Source organism: Mesoplodon mirus (genome assembly GCF_964341445.2).
Source record: "Mesoplodon mirus genome assembly, chromosome: 3".
Lineage (NCBI taxonomy): Eukaryota > Metazoa > Chordata > Mammalia > Artiodactyla > Ziphiidae > Mesoplodon > Mesoplodon mirus.
Window position 1 is genome coordinate 168,665,554 of NC_138978.1, and position 25,895 is coordinate 168,691,448.

A 25,895-nucleotide genomic window follows, 5' to 3' on the forward strand; every position below is an offset into this window, starting at 1 on the left:
ACAGTAACATAAAAGACCCAGCATAAAGTAGATAGTCACTGTATCTCACCCTACTGTTATATCTTTTATTGTGAGCAGTTTCTCAGCATTTTTTGGGAAAAAGTAGAGAATTGATTGATTTAATAAATAAAATTATATATATATATATATATATATATATATATATATATATATATAACTGAATCACCTTGCTGTCCACTTGAAATTAACACAATATTGTAAATTAACTATAATTCAACAAAAAATAAAACTAGCTATGCACACTATAAAGATAATGGTAAAATTCATGCTAAAAATTTAAATTTTTGTATATGTAAAGTGACATTAAATAGAAAATGAAAAGCACTATGACACGTAGAAAAAAATAAATAAACCTTTTTTCTTTTTTAGCATTTTATATGTGAGTGTGTTTGTCTTAAAGTTGATGATGAAACCTGAAACAGAAGTGAAGTTGCCTAAGACTGACCATTCCAAGAGGTAAATAATGAGATACTGTTCTCAGACCCAGTGATGATGCTTCTAGAGAACCATTTGGAGAGTTTTTCACAAGTTCCATGCAAGGACTGGCATCTGACTCACAACTACAAAGTTTAAAGGTGAGAGTCAGTGGCCTGAGCTCTGTTGACTAGGAGCACAGTGAGGGAAAAGGGCTCTGTCGGAATCCACCACAACTTCTAGCATCTGGTGTGACAAAGGATGTTTGAATTTCCCATGAACCCATGAGGCCCCCGAGGTAGGAATGTATTGGGTTGTTATGAACAGGACTCCACACAAGAGGAGTAAATCCAATGGAGGAGTGGGCCACAAAAACCAGTGGCTAAAGGGGAAGTTGTAAGAGGAGGCATAGTGTACGTCAAATGAACTGTAGGTGAGAGATCCCCAGTGATGGAAGTTGTCTCTGAAAAAGCCACAAAACCACTCCAAGAAAGAAAGAATTGACATTTAGAACATCCCTCACAGAGAGAATACCTATACCAGAGTATAACTGTACTGTGAAATAATACTATATTTACTTTTACTTCTTTTCAATCTCCTCACTCCAATCCCTGAAAGGTCCCAAAGCATCAGCTACGGAGTCAAGGAGAAGGTAGAATAAGAGCTGAAGATGATTCTAACCATCCCCATCTTCTTTCATTATAGGCTTCCAAGCCTGAAGTAGGCTAGAGATCAGAGAAGAGAGAAGTTTTAAATTTGATGAGAATAGGATTTTGATTATTATAACTGACTAGATTTTTTAATACCTGGAAAAAGAGATTATTAAATTTCATTGAGTCTAAGATGCTATTGCTTATAGGATGTTCCATTATTTTATATAACACTTGGGGAAAAAATCCCTTCCAATTATGACTACAAGATGACTTTGAGATTCAGAGATGAGATATTAAAATGGAAAAATATGTTTATCTTAGACTAGACAAAATAGAGTAATATTTTATTATCTGAGGGTGATTGGAAAAGCTATGAGATCTGATTGAGATTTCATTGAAGGGAGGGTACATGAATTAATAATAGAGCATTTAAAGGGGGGCAGTGGTGATAAAAAGTAAAATTTATTCCTGCCTTTACCCTACAGTGTCCAACTGGTACAATAAACTGGTTAAACGATGTAATTTCTCAGTCTAATTTCAAGCAAACACACACATACCCACACACATGAGCTAAACCTGCCTTTGACAAAAGCCTGAAGAGAAAAGGGGATCCAGGCACTCAAAGGCTCATTTTAAAGGTTCACCTTCTCCAGCTAACATATGTCTAATCCTTCCCAGAAAGAGCAGAACACCCCCTGAGTGCTAACATAGATGCCAATTTCAGTTGGAATTAAAAATTGGGATACATGGAAATAATGAAATACTTTGGATGTTTTTATAATTTTGAGTATTAACAGGAAAGAATTAGATCTCATGCTCTCAGTAACACATTTGATAACATGGGGAGGTTAATAGGATAACTGAAGTATCATTTGGCCTCCCTGCCTCTCAGATGTCCAGATAAACTAAACTGAATCCTCCCAGTTCTATGGACTGTGAAAGTCTAAAGAACTCCCATTTGCTTTTGTGAATTCCTGGAGAATTATGTCTCACAGTCCCCTAAGCCTCTGACTCTCATGTGTATCAATCTGGATTTGAAACTAGACTCCTCTGGGGGTTTTAAAATATGTCCAAAAATTCTTTGACATTCCTCTCTTCTAGAGATGGCACTTAACTCCTCTTCCATTGAGCGTGGGATGGACTAACTGACTTACTTCCAATGAAATGAATAAGGTATGTATGACATTGTGTGACTTCTGACACCAGGATGTAAAGCACATGGCTTTCTTCTTGCCTTCTCTCTTGGATTGCTTGCTCTGGAGGAAGCTAGCTTCCATGGCATGAGGACACTCAAGCAGCCCTGTGGAGAGAGAGGTTCATGTGGTGAGAAACAGGCTTCCAGCCTACAGCCATGTAATTAAGCCCTCTTGGAAGTGGAGGTTGGTATCTTTGGCAATTTACTGAGGGCAAGGGACATTTTAGAAGGAGAGGCCAGAGTTTGTATTTATACTGTTGGGGTGGAAGAAATTTTCCACTACCCTTCTAGGTTCTTCTGGCTGGTCTAAGAATTAAATTGACATGAGACAGATAAACAGGAGAAAATCACACAAAAGTTTAAAAACACGTATACATGGGAGAGACCCAGAAAAATTAAATAACTTGCTAAAAAGGTTGAAACCCTCACCTTAAATATCATCTTCAGCTAAAGACAAAAGAAGATGTTGGGGGTAGGAGTTCAGGACTTCACAGGGGAGGAAGGCCATTGAGTGGAGACAGAAAAGCAAATGTTTGGTAAACAAATGTTTGCTGGGCCATGAAGAGACAATGGGACACAGAGGAAGTTTAACAAACAGACTTTGCTAGGTTCATCCCTGTTTACAAACCTAGTTCATACTATAATCATTTACTCTGACAGCTCCCTTCCTAGAACAAGGCTTCTATCTACTGTCTTCAGGCAGTTTGAAGTGGGAAGGTCAAAGTTTCTTCCTGAATCTTTTGGGCCTTGATTGTTTTCAGTTTGAAATAATCCACATACCAGAGAGACATTTTGGGGTGTCAAGTTTTGCTTGCCTACAATATTTCTGTCAGCAGTAATTATATCAAGGCTCAGAATCAACTTGCCTCAACAATACTTAATATCTTAATAAAGTAAGTAAAGTAGTATTTTAAAAAAGTAAAATAAAGGTAAAGTATGAATAAGGTATAATACTTAATACTGTTACTAAGCATGGGGCTCTCTGCCCAATGCACATAGAAGCCAATACTATGGCACTGACTTCTGAGAAAAGAAAACGCTTTAGTGAGAAGGCGACCGGCAAGAAGACAGGAGGCAAGGCTCTCAGCCTGTTTCCCTGATATGGGGTTCAGTCAAATTTTTATGAGTTAAGGTAGAATGGGTTGGTATGTGGAAGCACTGGTTGGAATGGGGCAGGGTTCAATTGGAGGGCTTCAGGACTTGGCCGTGTATGGTAAGATATGGTAAAGAGGCTTCAGCACGGGATCTTCCTGGACAAAAAACCCTTCGCTTCTGAAAGGATTCTGGCATTCGGGTTCTAGCCATGTTCTGGTCTTTTGGTTCCATGGTGGGGGAGAAACTTTAGTTCCTGGTGTTATTTAAAGGCAAAATTTTCTCCTCTGTGCGTTTGTTGGCTGCATGATTTAGTTTTGCTCTGTTGTCTCTGAAAAACAACTTAGTTCTGGTTAGGAACAGGACAGGGTCAGTTCAGGCTGGTTTTTCGGTTACAATATCTTAATAAAGACTTGTCATTTGTGAGTAACTGGGTCTCCTTGCCCCTGGATTTTCACCATTCTAAACCATTATCTTTAGCTAGTGAGATCTTCCTTGTATCAATTATCTGACTATGCTCTCCCCCAGTTAAAAATACTTTCATGCCCCACTAATTCCCATTGCCTTCAGAATAAAATCTCAACTCCTTTACTTGGTTTATAAGAACTTTTAAGTACTGCTGTGATGTGAGATTGTGGTCACTTCTCTGGTCATGGGATATTAATTTTGAATCCCATGCATTAAAGATTTTATTTTTCACAAGTTCTATGTGAAGCAGAAAATACCATAACCTTTACCTGGAGAATTTTTTGTTCTAGAAATGAATACTTATTTCATGTCAATATTTCTTACATACACAGAATTAGTGGGCCAAGTGACCAAAGCTTCTGGGGAAGAAAGAAATGACTGTTTTCACACCTATAAAGTGGGAACAACTAAAACTCTGTGGGTGGTTGAAACTGGACAGGAGAATGAAAAGAAATTGGTGAAATGATCTGTCTTTCTTCTGAAAATATTACTGTATTAAATTCTTCAATAAAAAGAAAATAATAATTATGGTATGTCCACTATTGAAAATAAAAAGGTAGATTTACCTTTTCACCTGGAACATTGTCTATCATATGGAGTGGAAAAAAACGGTTAGAGAACAGTATGTAGAGAATGATCACACTTAGGTAAAATAAATACAGTGTAGAAGGCACAATATCAAATTGTTAACAATGATTGTCTCTTGGAAAGGGGCTTCTGAGTGGAGTTTGTGGAGTACTTCCTATGTTATTCACTTCTGAATTTAAAAAAAATGTGTAAAAACAAATCTTTTACAGTTTAAAAAGATAGTTCCATTTTATAAAGATCAAGGATGACAGCTAGGAACTTTAAATTAACATCCGTCCCTTTGTCTTCACACAGATTCTCATTCAACTTTTCCTGGAATGATGGAAGGTTCGATGTTAGGGTTTAATTGCATCTTAAAGCTATATTCCAAGGGTATCCCTCATAACCTCATTAGTGGCTAAATCACTGTCTCTGTTATTAAATTCTTCCTCATAGCTAATCCTCATGTTACTCCATATACATTCCCCACCCAGAGTTCAGTTAAATCTGGGAAAAGAAAAAAGAGTTGATAATCCTCCTTTGTTTAAAAATGATTGGTGATTTTAATTTTCTTTTCATAGCATATTTCTCTTTTGCCAAATATCTTGCCCTTGATCATTTCTTGGAAGCAACGTGGTGAAAATGAAATGTGTGGGGTTTGAAATTGGAGGAACTGGCTTCGCAACCTGTCATCTTTGTTTACCAGTAGGCTACTTGTGGGTAAACCATTACCTTAATTTTCTGCACTTTAGTTTCCCCATCTATAAAATCAGATGAGAGTGACTGAAAGGATCTCAGGAGATAACGAAAGTGGGAGTGTGATGAACAATAGCATCTTGCAAAGATGCTGCTTGACCTTTCTCTCCCCACTTGACCCCAGTCACTTCTCTCTCTCTAATTTTTCGTTTTTTGAAAAAAGACTTTATTTTTTCAGAGAAGTTTTAGGTTCATGGTAAAATTGAGAGGAAGATACAGAGGTTTCCCATATACCTCCTGCCCACACACATGCCATTATCACATACGCCATTATCAAAATCCCTCACCAGAGTGGAATATTTGTTACAACTGATTAACCGACACTGACACATGATTATCACCCAAAGTCCATAGTTTTCATTGTGGTCCACTCTTGGTGTTGTACATTCTATGGGATTGGACAAAGGTATAGTGACATGTATCTACCGTTATAATACACTTCTCTTTTCCTTGCTTCTTTTCTTACCAGACTCAAAAGAACTCTCTAATATTAGTATCTTCTTCTGTAAAACAGAATAAAAATAGCCCCTCCCTTCTGTACTTCAAAGGGTCACTTTTGTAAGACTCATCTGGGCAAATGCATGTTAAACCATGTTGTAAAGGCTAGGGTCCTAATGCCAGCTATGTATCTTGCCACATGACAGCCCTACGAGTGGGTTTGTCAGAGTAGACATGATCCTTTCCATTTTACAGACAAGGACATGGTTGGAGAGGCTGTGACTTCCACATGGTCTCACAGCACTAGAACCCAGGCTTCTAGACTATCAAAGGCCATTTTTAAAGTTTATTTCTCTCCTGTAAGTTAAATGACCTTGACTCTTCTAGCTTTTCTTTATAAATTCCACACATCAACCTAATCTGCAAAGAAAAGCAAATGAATTGCTCAAATGATTTTCTTCTCTGGAATTTTGCTATTAAAGTTGGGTAGAATTATGGGAGCACTGAGTGAGTAATAGCCAGCACTGTGCAGGGAACACAGTGGTAAATGAGAAGTCATGGTCCCCGCCTTTATGGAGTGTATGTTCTGTGGGGGTTGGGGTGGAGCGAGCGGAGGTTGAACAGGAAAGAAGTGAGTAAGCAAATAAATGAACAAGAGAGTTTTGGGTAGTCATAAGCATTTTTGAATCAAATAAAGCCTAGTGACCTGCAGGGGTGACAGTGTGGTGGTGGTGGTGGATGGGGAGGTGTGACCTAGATTGAGTGATGGAGGAGGGCTCTGGAAGGAGATGACAGTAGAAATGAGACTTCAAATAGAGCAGAGACTTTGCCTTCACCATTGTGTCTGCATTCCCAGTGACTGGACCAGTGCCCAGCAAACAACATGTTCAGTAGATATTGGGTGAATGAATTAATCAATGAACGAAGGAGCCATTCATACAAAGATCAGGGAGTGTTTGGAAATGCTTTTGATATAATAGCTAATACTAATAGCTACTATTCATTTTGCTCATATCACATGCCAGGTACTTAGGCTTAATGATTTACATTTATTTAAAAGTGGAGGGACTACCTTGATGGTCCAGTGGTTAAGACTCTGTGCTTCCACTGCAGGGGGCGCCGGTTCAATCCCTGGTCAGGGAACGAAGACCCCGCATGCCATGCAGCGTGGCCAAAAAATAATAAAAATTTTAAAACTAAAAAAATAAAAGTGGAATCCTTACAACAACCCAAACAATTAATTACATTATTACCCCATTTTTCAGATAAGGGCTATAATGGCATTTGTGATAAAGGGATATTTTGTGATATTGTAAAATCTTTAATTTTCTTGTTACTCCTTTTAGTTTCAAACACTTTAAGACCAATGTTTGGTCACATTTGTATTAGTCAAAATGCTGGGAAATGTGGTATTCTGATTCACCTAATTTTCTATCAAAGCATATTTGTTAAAGTTCTATATAAAAATAATAGTTTCTCTATCTGCTTTGTTCATATGCTAGTTAAAACTCAATCATAGAAAGCCTGAGTTGAAAGTAACTGTAGAATTCAACTCATCCTATAGTACTATTTCATATATAAAGGGATTTAGGCATCAAGAAACTTTTCAAATTTTTTTCTTTAATGACTGAATTTTTTGCATTGAGTATTTGGAGTGAGCAAAACTACAATAACAAGATGGGCTGTCATCTATTAAGCACATGAATCAACGTGTTTCAAAACCAGTTCATTTGCTCTTCAAAAGAACTGCAATGATATAGACATTAGAATCCCCACCTTGCTGATAAAAGTACCTGAGGCTCAGTGGCCTGTGTAACTTGCTCAAGGTCACATTGACCGCAAATGGCATAAGTGGAAGGTTCCATAAGTGGAAGTTTCAGTCAGATTTTAATACACCATGCTGCTTCTTCCAAAATAGGATCACTTCATAGTAAAAATTTAGAAATTGATCACAAAAATTATAGCAGTTTGGATTGACTGTTTACTCATCCCAGCACACTAGAAATTATGTTGATTTTGTTTTTCTTTTTTTTGGGGGGGTGGGACAAGTTTTTCTCCACCTGAAAGTAAAGGGTAGAAAAAAATTCCGCTGACTTATATTTGAATTAATGCCTGTAGCTTCACACATCCAACAATCAACAAAATACAATTCACTTGTGCATTAAGACGGTTGGCTTTTGGCAACTACAGAGAGGGAAACTTGACAGAGACTCTTGGGGAAGTCCCTACCCTAAGAAAATCCCTCCATGACAACAGAGTGCCCCAGGGACCTTTGAGTTCTCTAAGGGCTAATAAAGTGCAATCAACACCAGTGGGAGATACTATCTTTCATGTCTTCTCTGAATGACTAAGGATTTCTGCCTTTGATATTCTTCTCCCCTCCTCTTTCTCTTAGGAAGTTCCTGGCTGGAGAAACCCCCAATATGGTTGGGCTAAAGATAAAGGACTCTGGGGTTGCTTGGTCTTCTCCAGAGATGTTAAAGATCAATGTCAGCTTTTATTTTATCTATCTGTCTACCTATCTAACTATCTATCTATGTATCTATCTATCTATCATCATCATCAACATCACTTATTTTGGAGGAGGTAAGGGATTATATTGAGCAGCCATAAAAAAATTAATAGAGCCTAGTGATTTATTAAGCTCATAAAACAAATCAGTAAAACATGTTTTCCAGACATTGGGAGAAAAAACCAGCCTAAATGTAAGTTCAGCCTTTTGAGGCTTTTGGAGGATGGGTTTAAAAATCACTTAGTCTTTATAGTTGAGGAGCCCCTCAGCACCAACTCTGTACTCCCCTATCCCTCACATTCCTTCACCCCTACATGCTTTGGGGGCATGCTGGAATCCCAATTTATCTAGTCATCACAGTCTGAGAAACAGATAAACTCTGCATTCATGATTACAAATTTAGATTATTTCTGCAAAATCATTGTTATGCATTGCCCCCCAAAAAGCCTTTATTCCGGTATCATAATCCAACAGTCAATACAGAAAGTACTTATGAGTTACCTGCTGTGAATCTTTTGATAAAACGTGGTAGAATTTAAGAGTTAGGCTGTTCTAAACCATAGAAAGACATTTCAAGGAAATAGCAAAAACCCTCAGTTCCCTGAAATCAAGTAAATGTCAAGCCTTGATCTTGTCAAGCTAGTCCTTTGGCATTTTCTCCTCATATCTGCATGACATTACTCTCCCAAATGGATTACCATAGCCTTCTTGGCCATCAAAGCCAGTATAATGAGACAAGAACAAAGACATCTATATTTTATAACTAAAAATATGAGGAAATATGCTATTTTCTGTGCCTAAAATTTATTACCCCCCCACCCCAATTCTATCCACAGGATATATTGTTTCATTGTAGACTTACCACCCTATACTGTAATTACCCCTTTGCTTCTTTGTCTCCCTCACTATGCCAAGTCCTTTAAAGGCAGCTCACAGTGGCTGTCTCACTGTGCTTATCTCAGATAGGCTTCCACTGGAAAACTTCTACAGGTGACTGGAATTTGTGTACAGGGGTCTTCTCAAAAGCAACGTTTGTGGGGGGATGAAGGAAGTAGGATTGGGCAGAGGGAAGAGTTGAAATGTGGAACCATCACAACGAAGGCCTCACAAGATCCTTGGGTAACTCTAAAGCTGGGATGATCCCTTCAGAATCTTCTCACCTTGAGGCAAGGGAACTGGGCCTTTATTGCTCATTTGCTAGTCAATGGATGCAGGTTGGCTCTCCCAGTGGGGCATGACCAGGAGCAAGGCAACTTTCATGCATTTAGTGAGGGCGTTTCCCAGAGAATGAGTCAGCTAAGTGCTGTCAGCTACTGCCAATACTCACAGAAGCTGGGGGAATAATGAATGTGCTTCAATTCTGAATGCAGGGATCTGGGTGGCATATAGCAGCATCCACTACAGTCCTCCAAAACTATTATTAAGTAAGTGACATTATATAGTTCATTCATTTATCCAAGTGACTCGTGTTTTTGATTTCACATATGTAAGAGGAATATTTTAACCAGCTGGGGATGTATCTTGCATAGTTGTTAGTATAGAAGCATTACTTTTAGGTACTAGTTATATAGCTACTAGGTTTCAGCACGTTTTTTTGGACATAAAATTCATTTTATTTATCCAGTGTGATCTGCTTGAAGAAACTCTGAGGCTTGAGTTAAAAGACCTGGGTTCTTATTAGAACTCTGCCACTTACTATATGAGTCATGTTACTTCTTTGTTTTCAGTTGTCTCATTTGTAAAATGGCAAAAATGATATCTTGGGTGACTTTTTCACAGGGTTGTAGTACAAATAACGGAAAGGATGCTTGCCAAAGCCCTTTGTAAATGACTGGTGGAGAAGGGATTGAAGAGGCTATGGGAGCTCTCCATTAGCATGAGGAATAGGGAAGGAGACTGCAAAGGGGAGGGATGAGGAAAAGAGGTGGAATTTTCCTGAGGTGCCAAAAACCATCTCTTTACTTCGCCATTGCAACTCAGGCCTGCTCGAGTGAAGTAAATTCAAAACAAAACAGAACAAAGGAGACAGACAAATCAGTCGACTGAACTATATACATTAAGTAAATCTTTACGTGGTTTAGAACGTTTTTCTCACCCCCTCCCCACCAGGTAGAGGCTGCAACAATCATACTGTTGGCAGGAAAGGAAAACCACTGTATTTGTTTAGTTCTGGGGGTTCTTGGCTACAATATAGGATCTATCACCTGAACACCACTTTGACTCAACTTGTTTATATGAAAACAAGTGGGTGTTCATTTCTAAGTGTCTCTTTATCTCACTCTTTTTGTTGCGGTCGTGGTTGCTTTGGTCTCATTTTTGATCTTTCCCCATGAAAGACCTTTCTTAGTCCCTGTCCTGAAAGTAGGTGATCATCCTTCAGGTCAGGGTAGAGTTAGCATGGACTTCCCCAGAGCAGTGGAAATGTTTGCTTTGAATCTTAGGCTTTTTCAACCCTGATGGCATGATCTTGGTTTTGGTTGAAAACTGGAGATAAATGTCATGTGGTCAACTCCAGGGAGGTGTACTTGGCTTATTTCTAACCAGAGACATTTCCCAACCCTTTGCCCACACAAGGCTAGTTTTCCCTTCTACCTCAGAGGTTTTCTGTTAAACATGCTGTTCTTCTCCCTCTGCTCTTCTTTCTATTAATTCATCCATTCATTCATCTCCCTCCATTCCTTCTGGTTAAGAAGCCAGCTTAGGTTTACATTGCACATTTCATATTCCCTTCTTCAGCCTCCTTGCTTGGGTCAGATGTGGACAAACTCTGCCTTTAATTTCAATGCTGTGCTCCTGGGACCCATAATTTTAGCTTGGGCTCCATCTCTGGGAGCTGATGATTGGCCAGGAAAATTTCAACAAAGCAGAAGGGCAGATCAGGGCCTGGCTAACCTTGTGCTTCTTGGTTTTTCAAGATTTATGGGTTGGATGAATCTTGCACTCAACCCTGGCCTTGTCAACAACATGTTTGTTTTTATCACTAAGGCACCCTGGTAGGAGACTGCATCACTGCCTGGGAAACCTAACTTTACTTGGACTGTGACAGATTTGACCTCCACACCAATGCTTCTTTTCCTATGTAGGCAGGTAATTCTCCCCTTACCAGGTTTCTTAAAGGAAATAAGGTATCACATATCATTAGATGGTGTATGGATATAACGGAAGCATTTTTCTCATGGAAGCCTGCCCTGACCTCCCAAGGGTAGACTGGGCACCCTTTTTGTGGCACCATATACTTTCCCTTGTATTTTCTGAAGTCAGAAAGAATCTCTTGTTCATCATTATATCTCCATAGTCTGGAACACAGAAGTGTCAATACATATTTGTTCACTAATTAACTGAATTTTGGAAAGTGTGAACCATCTTCCAGTTTCCTGAGAAGGAAGAGAAGTAACAATATCTGCTTTTCTGACTCCCATCTACCCAGGGCTCCATAGCCCATTGAGAGGTAGTGCTGAGGGTAAGTGGATGTTTCATTCTTACATGTGATTTTGTCTTTTCATCACTCTTGTCCATCCAGACCATCCTCCTTGCTATACCTAGAACTTGTCAAGCACAGTCATCTCCATGGGAGAAGCATGGTTGGCAATGGGTACAGGTGGTCAGGAGGAAATAGCAAGCTTTTGATAAACACATCATTATCTTTCTGCCTACTCCTGTTCATTAACATGGTAAGGAGATGTGTTTTTAGCAGTGTATCCATTCTGTCAAGATCCTTTCCAAGCCTCTATTTTTCCCTTTAAATATCAAATCAATGTTTGTTGGGTAGAACTGAAATTTAGGTGGTTAGACATCCAGTTTGGGATGGGCAGATGTGCTTGGTACCATCACCTTTTGTCTCCAAAGGGTTAGGGCTTCTAGCCAAGCATGTTCTCTTTGTAGCTCTTTTTCTGGCTAACTCATACTTATCTTAAAAATACCTTCCTCTAAGAAGACCTCTAGGGTGATGCAAGTTTGGGCTTCCTGATATGTGGTTCCCTATATCATTGGAGTGTATTATAATTTTATCATATTATAAATTCTTGTGTAATTTGTCTTTTTCACTCATAAGAACAAACATTTCTTGAGGGCAGAGACCTTGTACGTGTTTTCTCTTTTCTGTGATCAGACTTGTTTGAATAGTGCTGTCCAAAAGAACTTTTAGCAATGATGGAAATGCTCTATTCTGCTCTGTCCGGTGAGGTTGCCACTAGCCAGATGTGGCTATTGAACACTTGAAATGTAGCTAGTGTGACTGAGGAACTACATTAATGGTATTTAATTGTAATTAAAAAGTATTTACATTTAAATAGCCACATATGACTAATGGTTACGGTATTGAGCTGCATAGTTAGAAGTTTGTCAATTTCTACTATTCTTTTCAAAGAACAAACTTTTGGCTTTGTTGATTCTCAATTTTGTTTCTTTCTTTGCTATTTCAATAAATTCTGCTCTTTATCATTTCCTTCTCCCTCCCTCCCTCCCTTCCTTCCTTATGCTTTTTCTAACTTCTTAACTTGGAAGCTTATATCATTAATCTTATCATTTCTTCTTTCTAATGTAAGCTGTAAGCATTCAAAGACGTATATTTTCAAACCATAATGGAAAGGAATATGAAAAAGAATATATATGTATAACTGAATCACTTTGCTGCACACAAGAAACTAACCCAACATTGTAAATCAACTATACTTCAATTTTTAAAAAGATGTAAATTTTCCTCAACGCATTGCTTTATTATAGTCCACAAATTTAATCTATGGTATTTTAAATCAACTTTATTGAGATTTAATTTACATATGTTAAAGTGCACCTTTTTTTTTTTTTTTTTTTTTGCGGTACGCGGGCCTCTCACTGTTGTGGCCTCTCCGTTGCGGAGCACAGGCTCCGGACGCGCAGGCTCAGAGGCCATGGCTCACAGGCCCAGCCGCTCTGTGGCATGTGGGATCTTCCCGGACCGGGACACGAACCCGTGTCCCCTGCATTGGCAGGCGGACTCCCAACCACTGCACCACCAGGGAAGCCCTAAAGTGCACCATTTTAAAGAATACACTTAGTTTCAGTAATTGTACACACCACCTGTTTTACCACCACAATTAAAATACGGACTTTTTCCATCATCCCAAAATGTACCTTTATGCCCCTTTGCCATTATTCCCTATCACATTAATCTACTGTCACTATAGTTTTGCCTTTTGTAGAACTTCATATAAATGGAAACAAATAGCATGCGTTCTTTGCTCTGTTTCTTTAGTTCAACAGAATATTTTTGAAAGTTATCCATGTTGTTGTATGTAACAGTAATTACTTCCTTTTCATTGTGGATTAGTATTCCATGGGATGGATAGATCACAGTTTGCTTATCCATTTATTTGGATATTTGAATGTTTGGGTTGTTTTCAGTTTTGGGCTATTATGGATAAAGCTTCTTTGAACATACATGCACAGGTTTTTATGTAGAGATATATTTTCATTTTTCTTGGGTAATTACCTAGGTGTGGAATTGTTGGGTCATATGATAACTGTAAGATTAACTTTATAAGAAATGTCCCAAGTGTTTTAAAAACACTGTTGTATCATTTTCAATTTCTACCAGTAATATATGAGACTTTCAGTTGCTCCATATCCTCATCGATACTCGTTATTGTAAGTCTTTTAAATCTTAGCTGTTCTAGTGGGTGTGTAGTGGTATCTAACTGTGGTTTTATGTTGCAGTTCCCTGATGACTGATGATGTTGAGCATCTTTTCATGTGCTCATCAGACATTTGTGTAATTTTTGTGATATGCCTATTAAAATATTTTGCCCATTTAAAAAATTGGGTTGTCTTCTTAGTATTCAGTTGTAAGAATTGTTTATATATTCTGGATACAAATTTTTTGTCCATTTATGTACTGCAAATATTTTCTCCTTGTCTGTGGCTTTCCTCCCCAGTCTGCTCTTTTAAGAGCAAAAGATTTTAATTTTAATTAAGTTCATTTTAACAGCTTTGTCTTTTATGGTTCATGTTTTCTGTGTTCTATGTAAGAAAACATTGCCTACCCTAAGGTCACAAACATATTTTCTTTCATGTTTTCCTTTAGAAGTTTTATGGTTTTAGCTTTTATGTTTAGGTTTATGATCCATTTTGAGTTATTTTTGGTGTAAGGTATGAAAGAAAGGGTCAAAGTTTATTTTTTTCCAAACATATATCAGTTGTTCCAGCACCATTTGTTGGATTTCCTTTCCCCAATGAATTATCATGGCACCTTTGTTGAAAATAAATTGGCAATGTGGGTAACATAATGGTTCTATCTCTTTATTGCCTATTCTGTTCCATTAATCTATATGTGTACTTTATGCCAATACCATACTCTCTTGGTTACTGTAGTTTTGAATTATCTTGAAAGCATAGAGTGGAAGTACTCCAGTGCTGTTCTTTTACAAAATTTGGCTATTCTAGATCTTTTACATTTCTATATACATTTTAGAATTAGTTTTGTTAATTTCCAATTTTGTTTGTAATTGTATTGACTCTACAGATGAGTTTGGGGGGAATGACATTTCAATAATATTGAGAATTCTAATCCCTGAACATGGAATGTTTCTTCATTTACTTAGACATTTAAAAATTTCTCTCAATAAAGTTTTATAGTTTTTAGTGTACAGGTCTTGCACATATTTTGTTAAATTTATCCCTAAATATTTCATTTTATTTCATTCTATCATAAATATTTTTTCTTAATTTTGGTTTTAAATTGTTATTTAAACATAAAATTGATTTTTGTATATCGTCTTTTGTATCCTGTAATATTGCTAAATTCACTTATCATTTCTAGTAGCCTTTTTTAAAAAAATAGAGTGCTTAAGATAGTCTATATTCACTAACAGTTTGTCTAAGAATAAAGAAAATTTTACTACTTCATTCCCCATACGGATAATTTTATTGTTTTTCTTGTACTGTTGCATGGGCTAGGAACCTCTAACACAATATTGAATAGAAATTGTGGGAACCCACAACATTGCCTTCTTAGTCTGGGGGAAACATTTTATCTTTCAATATCAATTGTGGTACTAGCTGTAGGTTTCTTAAAGATGCTCATTATCAGATTGATGGAATTAATTCATTCCTAGTTTGCTGAGAGGTTTTATCGTGAATGAGTGTCTAATCTTAAGTGCTTTTTCTGCATCTATTGAGATGATCAGATGTTTTTCTTCATGTGTGAATATGGCTGATTACATTGATGTTTGAATGTTAAAACAACCTTTCATTTCTGAGATAAACTCCACTTTGGTGTTTATTAGGGTGTATTGTCCTTTTTATATATGGCTGATATGTTAACATTTTGTTAAGTATTTTTGCATCTATGTTCACGAGGAAAATTTATTTCTATTTATTTATTTTATTTTTGTGGAAAGTTTATTTAGTTTTGGTATTAGGTTAATGCTGGCCTTGTGAAAGGAGTTGGGAATTGTTCCCTTCTCTATTTTTGGAAAGGATTTGTGTAAAATGTGTATTTTTTTCCTTTCTTAAGTATTTAATATAATTCACCAGTGAAGCCATGTGGACTTGGAGTTTTCTTTGTGGAAAGGTTTTTTTTTGAAAAAAAATAAATGTAATTCATTGACTGTATAGGGTTATTAAGGTTTTCTCTCTTTTTTCTTATTTTTGTTGGTTTGCTAATTTTTGACTTTTAAGAAATTTGTCCTTTCTATGTAATATGGTATAAAGTTGGTCATACTCTTATCATCTTTTTAATGTCTGTTGGCTCTTCTGAATCTCCTCATTTCTCATATTGATAATTTTTGCCTTTTCTCTCTCTTTCTTTTTTTTCTTACTCACCTAGAGTTTTATCAATTGTATTGCCTTTGCAAAGAACCAACTTCTGGTTTCCTTGAATTTTCTGTATTGTTTGTTCAATTTCTATGTTATTGACTTCCATACATATATTTATTATTTTGCTCTTTTATATACCTTGGACTCAGTCTACCTTCTTTTTTAGCTTTTTATGGTTGAAGCTTAGATGACTGATTTTAGAACTCTTTTTTTTTTTTTTTTTAAAGGAAAGTCCTTATAGGTCTCTCATGTTATAACTGATCCAAGGCCAAAACTCATCACAGAGAATCTAGTCAAGAGATGAGGAGGCCTGCATAATCCAGCAAGAGCCAGTCTGAGGAGGAAATATCTTGGTTAAAGCCAGACAGGCTGTGGGGTTGCCATCCATTGACAGCTTTCTTCTTAAAATTAAATTGATCAGTCACCATGTTTTAGCTGATTTCTTAGCCATCCTCCAGAAACATGAGGCAGGCTTTATCCATTAGGCACAATAGGTGAGGTGCCTAAACCCCATGATCTCACCAAAATGGTTTAATTTCTTTCATAAAATGCTCAATCTGGCCTGGATCTCTTTTATTTGATAATTAATACAATTTAACTTTTTTCTGAGCAGGAGATCAGGATGCTATTTTTAGAAAAAGGGAGGGGGAGGGGGAAAGGTGGAAACTCACCTGGGTTCACAGCAGGAGCCCAGCAGAGGACCACCTAAGCTTGTGTGGAAGACCTACAACCAGAGACGCTGGGGTGGAGCAGAGCAGAGGATGCAGACTCCACTGTGATGTCCCGAGTCTGTGCAATGAAAGCGTTTTTGGATGAACTAAGCCCTGGGCGGCGGTCTACACATGCACTCTGTTGTGAATTCATTACTAAAAATCTGGAGTGCTTGAACTTTCTGAAGGGGTGGATTGAGTTTCTTACAGAGTTTATCTGACCCAGAATGCTTTGCAAATCCAGCCCTAGATTCCGCTGGGGAATTCCGCTGCTCCAGAGAGCATGGTGGGCTCTGCAGAAACTGAAAGCAAGCAGCACCATAGTTCATCATTTCAGCTTAATTATTAGCCTGTGGCCTGTACCGGCTGCCAAATACGAAAGGTTGGAGCATGTGATCGTCTCCAAACATTTCCACAAGGGCTCCTGTGGTTACTGCGAGGTCTTCGGCTCTCCCTCCCCTCTCAAAATCAGCTTGCATAACCCAGTACAGCCCCTTCCTCAGGTCAGCTATTGTATTCGAGTAGGGAGTAGTAAGCTGAACTGTAAACCAGAGCCGCCATTCCGCCAGCACCCTCCCTGCTTTCCCAGAGTGCACCTATTTTTTAGTCACGCCCCGGAGCCTGCGCGCCTAAGCAAGCCCGCCCCCCACCCCGCCGCCCACAACTAGCGGTAAAAGGAAAGCCAATAGCAATTGTCCAAGGCAGAGCACGTAGGCGTGGAACCCTGCGGAGACGTTGTAACCCATACCAGGCACCAGAAAGAGCGACAGGCTAGACCTCCGCCCAGTTCTCTGTTCGTAACTAGCAGAGCTCCTGGAGGCACAGGGCTTCCGCTGCCTGCCATTACCGCAGCCTCCGCCCACAGGCCACTACTATGATCCCGGCTATTATTGCCTGGGCGTGTACGAAGTGGAGATAAGATCTGAATCTGTGCAGAGCCCGGCGCGGGAAGCCGAAGAATGCTACGTTGAGGAAGGAGATCCGGGCCTCCTGGTCTGCATGAACCAGGAGGCTACGGCAAGCACGAGGGCGGTGATGCCGGCCAGGAACCCATGGAGCAGCCACCTGAGGAGCCAAGCTATGTGGAGGCTGCCGCGGAGGCCCCACACCCTGGAAACCGGCTCCTCATCTATTTTAATGTAAGTATATAAAACCATAAATGCCCTTTAGGTATTTAATTATATATATTATATATAATTTTTAATATATAATACATATACTCTGCAAATTTTGTTATGGTGTGTTTTAATTTTTCTTTAATTATTTCTAATTTCTCTTGTGATTTTTTAATTTTTGATCCATGGGTTGTTTAGAAGTGCATCTTATAATTTCCAAATATGCGTTCTTTTACAGATTTCTTTTAGGTATTGATTTATATTCCTTGTTTCTTTTTAACTTTAATTTCTGTTGTTTCAGTTCTTCTAAACGTAAGAAGACTTGTTTTGTGGAAGGGCATAGAGTCTGTTTTGCTCACTGTTACATGTGTACCTGAAAAGAATGTGTGTTCTGATGTTGTTAGTTGTAATGTTCTCTAAATGCCAGTTAGATTAAGTTGTTAGATAGCGTTGTTAAAGTCTTCTATATCCATATTGATTTTCTACTTGTTCTATCATTTATTAAGAGAATAGTATCGAAATTTCCAATTGCATTTGTGGGCTTTTATATTTCTCCTTGAAGTTCTGTCAGTTTTGCTTCATGTATTTTGAAGTTGTTATTGAGTCTTTATAGGCTTAAGATTGTTATCTTCCTAATCATTTGACCCCTTATCATTATGAAGTGCCAGTCTTTGTCCCTGATAACTTTCCTTATTTTCCTGTCTAGTTTGCATGATATTAATAAAATCATTTTAGTTTTTTTATGGTTAGAGTTTTTAATGTTATCTTTCTATCCTTTTTAATTTTTAAACCTTTTAAAAAAATTGAAGTATAGTTAATTTACAATGTTGTGTTAGTTTCAGGTGTACAGCAGAGTGATTCAGTTTTATATATATTCTTTTTCAGATTGTTTTCCATTATAGGTTATTATAAGATACGGAATATAGTTCCCTGTGCTATATAGTAGGTCCTTGTTGTTTATCTGTTTTATTTATATGTATAAAATATATACATATAGTGTGTGTACGTTAATCCCAAACTCCTAATTTATGTCCCCCTCCCCACTCCCTTTCATAACCCTAAGGTTGTTTTCTATGTCTGTGAGTCTATTTCTGTTTTATAAATAAGTTCATTTGTATCATTTTTTAGATTCCACATGTAAGTGAAATATGATATTTGTCTGACTTACTTCACTTAATATGATAATCTCTGGGTTCATCCATGTTGCTGCAAATGGCATTATTTCATTCTTTTTTTTATGGCTGAGTAATATTCCATTGTGTATATATACCACATCTTTATCCTTTCATCTGTTGATGGGCACTTAGGTTGCTTCCATGTCTTGGCTATTGTAAATAGTGCTGCTGTGAACATTGGGGTGCATGTATGTTTTTGAATTAGAGTTGTCTCTGGATATATGCTCCATCCTTTTGCTTTTAACTTGTCTGTATCTTTATAGTCAAACTTTCTCATAGGCAGCATAAAGTAGGCCTTCCTTTTTATCTAATCTGACAGTCTCTGCCTTTTAAGTGGAGTGTTAACAAATGTTTACATTCTTTATGATAAACAATTTGATTAGGTATAAATTTACCATTTTGCTATTTGTTTTCTATTTGTCCAATCTGTTCTTTCTACCTTTTTTCTGCTTTCCTACCATGCATTAGATTAATTAAGCATTTTTTAGTATTCTTATTTATTTCCACTACTGACCTCTTAGCTCTGTCTCCTTTAAATGGTTGCTGTACGGTTTCAGTTGCATCTTTAACTTACTGAAATATATTGATACCTTCAAATAACATTATACCTGTTTATATATCACATAAAAATCTTTCAACAGTGTACATTCATTTACCCTTTTGTAGTTTGTTGTATTGTTGTCACACATTTGACTTCCCTCTATAAAAACCACACTACTTTCATATTATTTTTGCTGTAACACTCAGTTATCTTTAAAAAATGAGGAAGCAAGAGAATTTTTGTACTTACCACGTACTTAGCATTTCTAAGTCTCTTCATTCCTTTGTGTAGATCCACCTTTCCATCTGGTATAATTTTTTTTCAATCTGAAGAACTTCTTATAAGATTTCTTCTAGTGTAGATCTGCCAGTGACAGAGTCCCTCAGCTCTTGTCTGCAGAGGTCTTTATTTCCTTTCATTTGAAGGATATTCTTTATGGATATACTTAACGTTGACAGATTTTTTTCAACACTTTAAAAGATATCATTCCTTTGTAGTCTGGTGTACATTATTCTGACAGTCTTCGGTCATTCTTTTTTTTTTTTTTTGCGGTACACGGGCCTCTCACCGTTGTGGCCTCTCCAGTTGCGGAGCACAGGCTCCGGACGTGCAGGCTCAGCAGCCATGGCTTACGGGCCCAGCCACTCTGTGGCATGTGGGATCTTCCCGGACCGGGGCACGAACCCGTGTCCCCTGCATCGGCAGGCGGACTCTCAACCACTGCACCACCAGGGAAGCCCTCTTCAGTCATTCTTATTTGTAATGTCATGTCATATCATGTCATATGTTGTAACATGTATTTTTTTCTGGGCACTTTTAAGATTTTCTCTTCATGAAAATTTTTAAAAAGCAATTTAATTATAACGTGCCTTGTAAGTTTTTTTTTTTTTTTTTTTTTTGCTTTCACCCTGCTTGTGGTTCATTGAGGTTCTTGGGTCTGTGGGCTCTTAATTTTCATCAAATGTAGAAAATGTTGAACCATTATTTCTTCATATTTTTTTTTCAACCTCACATCTTTCTCCTTTCTTTCTGGGACTCCAATTACACTTCTGTCAGATTGCTTAATATTGTCCTACAGATTCTTAAGGGTTTGTTAATGTTTTCCATTCTTTTTCTCTCTCTGCTTTAGTTTGGATGGTTTCTATTACATATGTTCGTGCTCACTGACTCTTCTGCAGTGTCTAATTTGCTGTAATTACATTCAATGAACTTTGCAATTTAGATATTGCTTTTTCAGTTCTTGAAGTTCCAGTTGGTTCTTTTGTAAATCTTGCCATTTCTACTCTCATTATGTTTTAATGTGCTTGGTTGCTAATTTTTCATTACTGTTGTTTTTTGGCTGTTTTTACTGACTTACTTTTCTACTTATTGTGAGTCACATTTTCCTGCTTTTTGCCTGTCTAGTAATTTTTAAAGAGTAATTTTTGTTAGATGCTGGTTATTATGATTGGTACATTGTTGAGAGTTTGGATTTGATTACATTTTTTTAAAGAACATTGAAAAAGTTCTGGCAAGCAGTCGTTACATGTGGATAAGCTTCTTCATTTTGAAGTTGTTTTAAACTTTATTTGGAAAAGTTTAAAGTAGCCTTCATTAACTCAAACATCCCTCCACCTTATAAGAGCTCTGAGAATTTTTCATTTTGGAGCTCTCCTGTAATTCTTTGCCCAGCCTTACAACATTTCACCATATGTGTACATGGCTTACGGTTTAGCAGTGGACTAAAGGGGACTATTATGAATATTTCTAGAGCCTTTTCTCTGTATCTCTTCCTTTTTTCTAGTACGCTTCTTTGAAAAATATGTTCTCCTTAGCACCCTCACCCACTGCCAGAGCTCCTTTCTCTGCCTCTTCAACTCACTGAGGGATGTGGTTTCTGATTGTGTTCTCCCTCTCTGTGCTAGAGTCTGGAAATTCCTCCAACAGAAAGCCAGGGTGAGCATAGGGTTGTCCTAGTTCATTCCTCTCTGTTAGGGATCACAGTTCTGTGGTACCTGTTGTACAATTTCTTAAAACATTATTTCATATTTTTGTCCAGTTTTACAAAGGTCTATAGTAGGAGAAAAAGTTTCGTTCTATTTATTCCAACATGGCAGAAATGGAAGTCCTGATCTGTGTTATTTTTATTATTGCTTAGTTTTAAACATTTAAAAATTTCTATTATAATTTCTTTTAATCCATGAATTATTCACAACTGTGTTTTAAAGTTTCCAAAATGTATGAGAGTTTCAAATTTTTTGTATTGATTTCAAACTTAATTGCATTATGCCCTAAGAATGTATTCTATACAACAAGACATATCTGAAATTTCTTGGAATTTGACGTATGACTTATTATCTTATAAATATTTCATATGTATGTGAGAAGAAAGGGTATTTTCTAATTGTTAGGGACTGGTTCTACATATCTCCATTAAATCAATCTTGTTAATTGTGTTCAGTCTTTTATATTCTTACTAATTTTTTGGTCTGCTTGGCTATTTATTAAGGAGAGAGGTTTATTGAAGTCTAATACTGGGATGGTTGAGTTATCCATTTCTCTTTATAGCTCTATCAATTTTTGCTTTATGTATTTTGACACTTTAAAAATTGAGGTAAATTATACACAGTAAAATACACAAATCTTTAATATATAGTACAAAGAATTTTTATACACACATACCCACCCATATAACTATCACTTAGCTCAAGATGTGGAACATCTCCTGAACCACAGAAGACTCTCATGTCTGCTTCCTGGCAATAACCACTTAAACCACTCTTTGAACCTTTAGCAACATTGTTAAGTTTTATATATTTTTAAGCTTCATATAAATAGAAATATACAATATGTATTTTTTGTGTCTTTTTTTTGCTAGTATGATTTTGAGATTTATTTATATTTTTTCTGTATTAGTGGATTTTTAAAATTGTTCTGAATAATTTTTCTGAATATCATGCGAATATTTCTCCATTCTATTATTGACAGTCATTTAGGTTGTTTCTAATTTGGTACTGTAATGAATAACACTTCTATGAACATTCTTGTCTGTGTCTTTGGTGGAGGGAATAAGTATATATTGGTAAATGCCCAGGATTAGAATTGCTAAATCCTAAATAGAATTTTAAGTATGTGTTTCACCTTAGTAGATACAACCAAACAGTTTTGTAAAATAGTTGTACCAATTTACTCTCCTACCAGTACTGTATGAGAATTCCAGTTGCTCTATATCCTTGCAAACACTTAGTATTGTCTGTATTTTAGTTTTGGTAATTCTGGTGGTGTGTAGCATATCTCACTGTGGTTTTATTTTTATTAAAAAAATTGTTTTAACATCTTTATTGGAGTATAATTGCTTTACAATGGTGTGTTCATTTCTACTTTATAACAAAGTGAATCAGCTATACATATACATATACCCCATATCTCTTCCCTCTTGTGTCTCCCTCCCTCCCACCTTCCCTATCCCACCCTTCTAGGTGGTTACAAAGCACCGAGCTGATCTCCCTGTGCTATGGGGCTGCTTCCCACTAGCTATCTGTTTTACATTTGGTAGTGTATATATGTCCGTGCCACTCTCTCACTTTGTCCCAGCTTACCATTCCCCCTCCCCATGTCCTCAAGTCCGTTCTCTAGTAGGTCTGTCTCTTTATTCCTGTCCTGCCCCGAGATTCTTTATTACCATTTTTTTTTTTAGTATAGTTTTTAGCGCTTGTTATCATTGGTGGATTTGTTTTTTGGTTTGGTTACTCTCTTCCTTCTTTCTTTCTTTCTTTTTTTTTATTACTTAAAAATTTTTTGTTATTTTTAATAATTATTTTTTATTTTAATAACTTTATTTCATTTTATTTTACTTTTTTTCTTTCTTTCTTTCTTTCTTTTTTCTCCCTTTTATTCTGAGCTGTGTGGATGACAGGGTCTTGGTGCTCCGGCTGGGCATCAGGCCTGTGCCTTTGAGGTGGGAGAGCCGAGTTCAGGACACTGTTCCACCAGAGACCTCCCAGCTCCACATAATATCAAACAGTGAAAATCTCCCAGAGATCTCCATCACAATGCCAAGACCCAGGTCCACTCAACGACCAGCAGGCTACAGTGCTGGACACCCTATGCCAAACAACTAGCAAGACAGGAATACAACCCCACCCATTAGCAGAGAGGCTGCCTAAAATCATAATAAGGCCACACGCACCCCAAAACACACCACCAGATGCAGACCTGCCCACCAGAAAGACAAGATCCAGCCTCATCCACCAGAACACAGGCACTAGTCCCCTCCACCAGGAAGCCTGCACAACCCACTGAACCAACCTTAGCCACTGGGGGCAGACACCCAAAACAATGGAAACTACAAACCTACAGCCTGCAAAAAGGAGACCCCAAACACAGTAAGTTAAGCAAAATGAGAAGACAGAGAAACACACAGCAGATGAAGGAGCAAGGTAAAAACCTACCAGGCCAAACAAATGAAGAGGAAAAAGGCAGTCTACCTGAGAAAGAATTCAGAGTGATGATAGTAAAGATCATCCAAAATTTTGGAAATAGAATGGAGAAAATACAAGAAACGTTTAACAAGGACCTAGAGGAACAAAAGAGCAAGTAAAAAATGATGAACAACACAATAAATGAAATTAAAAATTCTCTAGAAGTAATCAATAGCAGAAAAACTGAGACAGAAAAACGGATATGTGACCTGGGAGATAAAATAGTGGAAATAACTACTGCAGAGCAGAATAAAGAATAAAGAATGAAAAGAATTGAGGACAGTCTCAGAGACCTCTGGGACAACATTAAACGCATCAACGTTCAAATTATAGGGGTCCCAGAAGAAGAAGAGAAAAAGAAAGGGACTGAGAAAATATTTGAAGAGATTATAGTTGGAAACTTCCTTAATATGGGATTAAATAGTTAATCAAGTCTAGGAAGCTCAGAGAGTCCCATACAGGATAAATCCAAGGAGAAACACACCAAGACACATATTAATCAAACTATCAAAAATTAAATACAAAGAAAAAATATTAAAAGCAGCAAGGGAAAAACAACAAATAACATACAAGGGAATCCCCATAAAGTTAACAGCTGATCTTTCAGCAGAAACTCTGCAAGCCGGAAGGGAGTGGCAGGACATATTTAAAGTGATGAAAGGGAAAAACGTACAACCAAGATTACTCTACCCAGCAAGGATCTCATTCAGATTCGATGGAGAAATTAAAACCTTTACAGACAAGCAAAAGCTAAGAGAATTCATTGTGGTTTTAAATGTGCATTTCTCTGACGAACAGTGATGTTGAGCTCAATTTCATATGTTTATGCACCATTTGGATGTCTTTTTTTTTTTTCTTATTAAGTGACTGGATTTTGGCTCATTTCCCCCCCGTTGGGTCGTCTGTCTTTTCCTTATTGATGTATGTAATTAAACAAATATACTGGGTAATAATTCTTTGTCAGTTACATGCATTAAAAAATATCTCTGTGATTTGCATTTTCATTATCTTAGTAGTGTCTTTTGGTGAACAGAAGTTCTTGATTTTAAGGAAGTCTAATATATCCCTTTTTTTCTTTTATGGTTAGTGCTTTTTGTGTCCTATTTAAGAAACCTTTGTCTTCTCCAAGTTCAAGAAGATATTCATCTAATTTTTCTATTAGAATCTTTATTGATTTAGCTTTCATATTTAAGTCTGATCCATTTGGAATAGATTTTTGCACATATCATAAGGTTGGAGTTAAGGTTAACTTTTTTTTTTTTTTTTTTTTTTTTTCTTTTTGCGGTATGCGGGCTTCTCACTGTTGTGGCCTCTCCCGTTGCAGAGCACAGGCTCCGGATGCGCAGGCCCAGCGGCCATGGCTCACGGGCCCAGCCGCTCCGCGGCATATGGGATCCTCCCAGACTGGGGCACGAACCCGTATCCCCTGCATCGGCAGGTGGACTCTCAACCACTGCGCCACCAGGGAGGCCCCTGATTTAGCTTTCATATTTAAGTCTGATCCATTTGGAATAGATTTTTGCACATATCATAAGGTTGGAGTTAAGGTTAACTTTTAAAAATGGATATCTGATTGATTCATCATTATTTATTGAATTGATTATCCTTTCCCCATTGAATTGGCATCTCTGATACAAATCAGGTTACTGTATGTGTGTATGTTTCTGTATCTCTGTTCTGTACCATTGCTCTATTCTTGTACCAATGTAATAGTGTCTTAATTTCTTCAGTTTCATAATGTCATCATGTTAGATAGTGTAATTCTTCCACCTTTATTCTAATACAAGATTGCCTTGATTATTCTAGGTCTTTTATGTTTCCATATAAATTTTAGAATTAGGTTGTTTAAACCAAACAAAACAAAACCTCTGTTTGGAGTTTAGAGTGGGATTGAACTGAATTTATAGAACATTTTGAGGTGAAATGACAACAATTTTGAGTCTTGTAATCCATGAGCATAGTATATACTTCTATTTAGTTATGT

General features: G+C 37.2%; 1 protein-coding gene across 1 annotated transcript in view; it reads left to right on the forward strand.

Moving 5' to 3' along the window:
• The first annotated feature begins 564 nt into the window (after window positions 1–564).
• Window positions 565–25,895, forward strand: part of TNFSF4 (TNF superfamily member 4) — a 122,624-nt gene continuing 97,293 nt past the window's right edge. Inside the window, exons 1-2 of the mRNA XM_082614429.1 lie at window positions 565–596; window positions 2,190–2,261. Coding sequence (XP_082470555.1) covers window positions 2,253–2,261 — 9 coding nt within the window. The 5' untranslated portion in view covers window positions 565–596; window positions 2,190–2,252. The remainder of the gene's footprint in view (window positions 597–2,189; window positions 2,262–25,895) is intronic.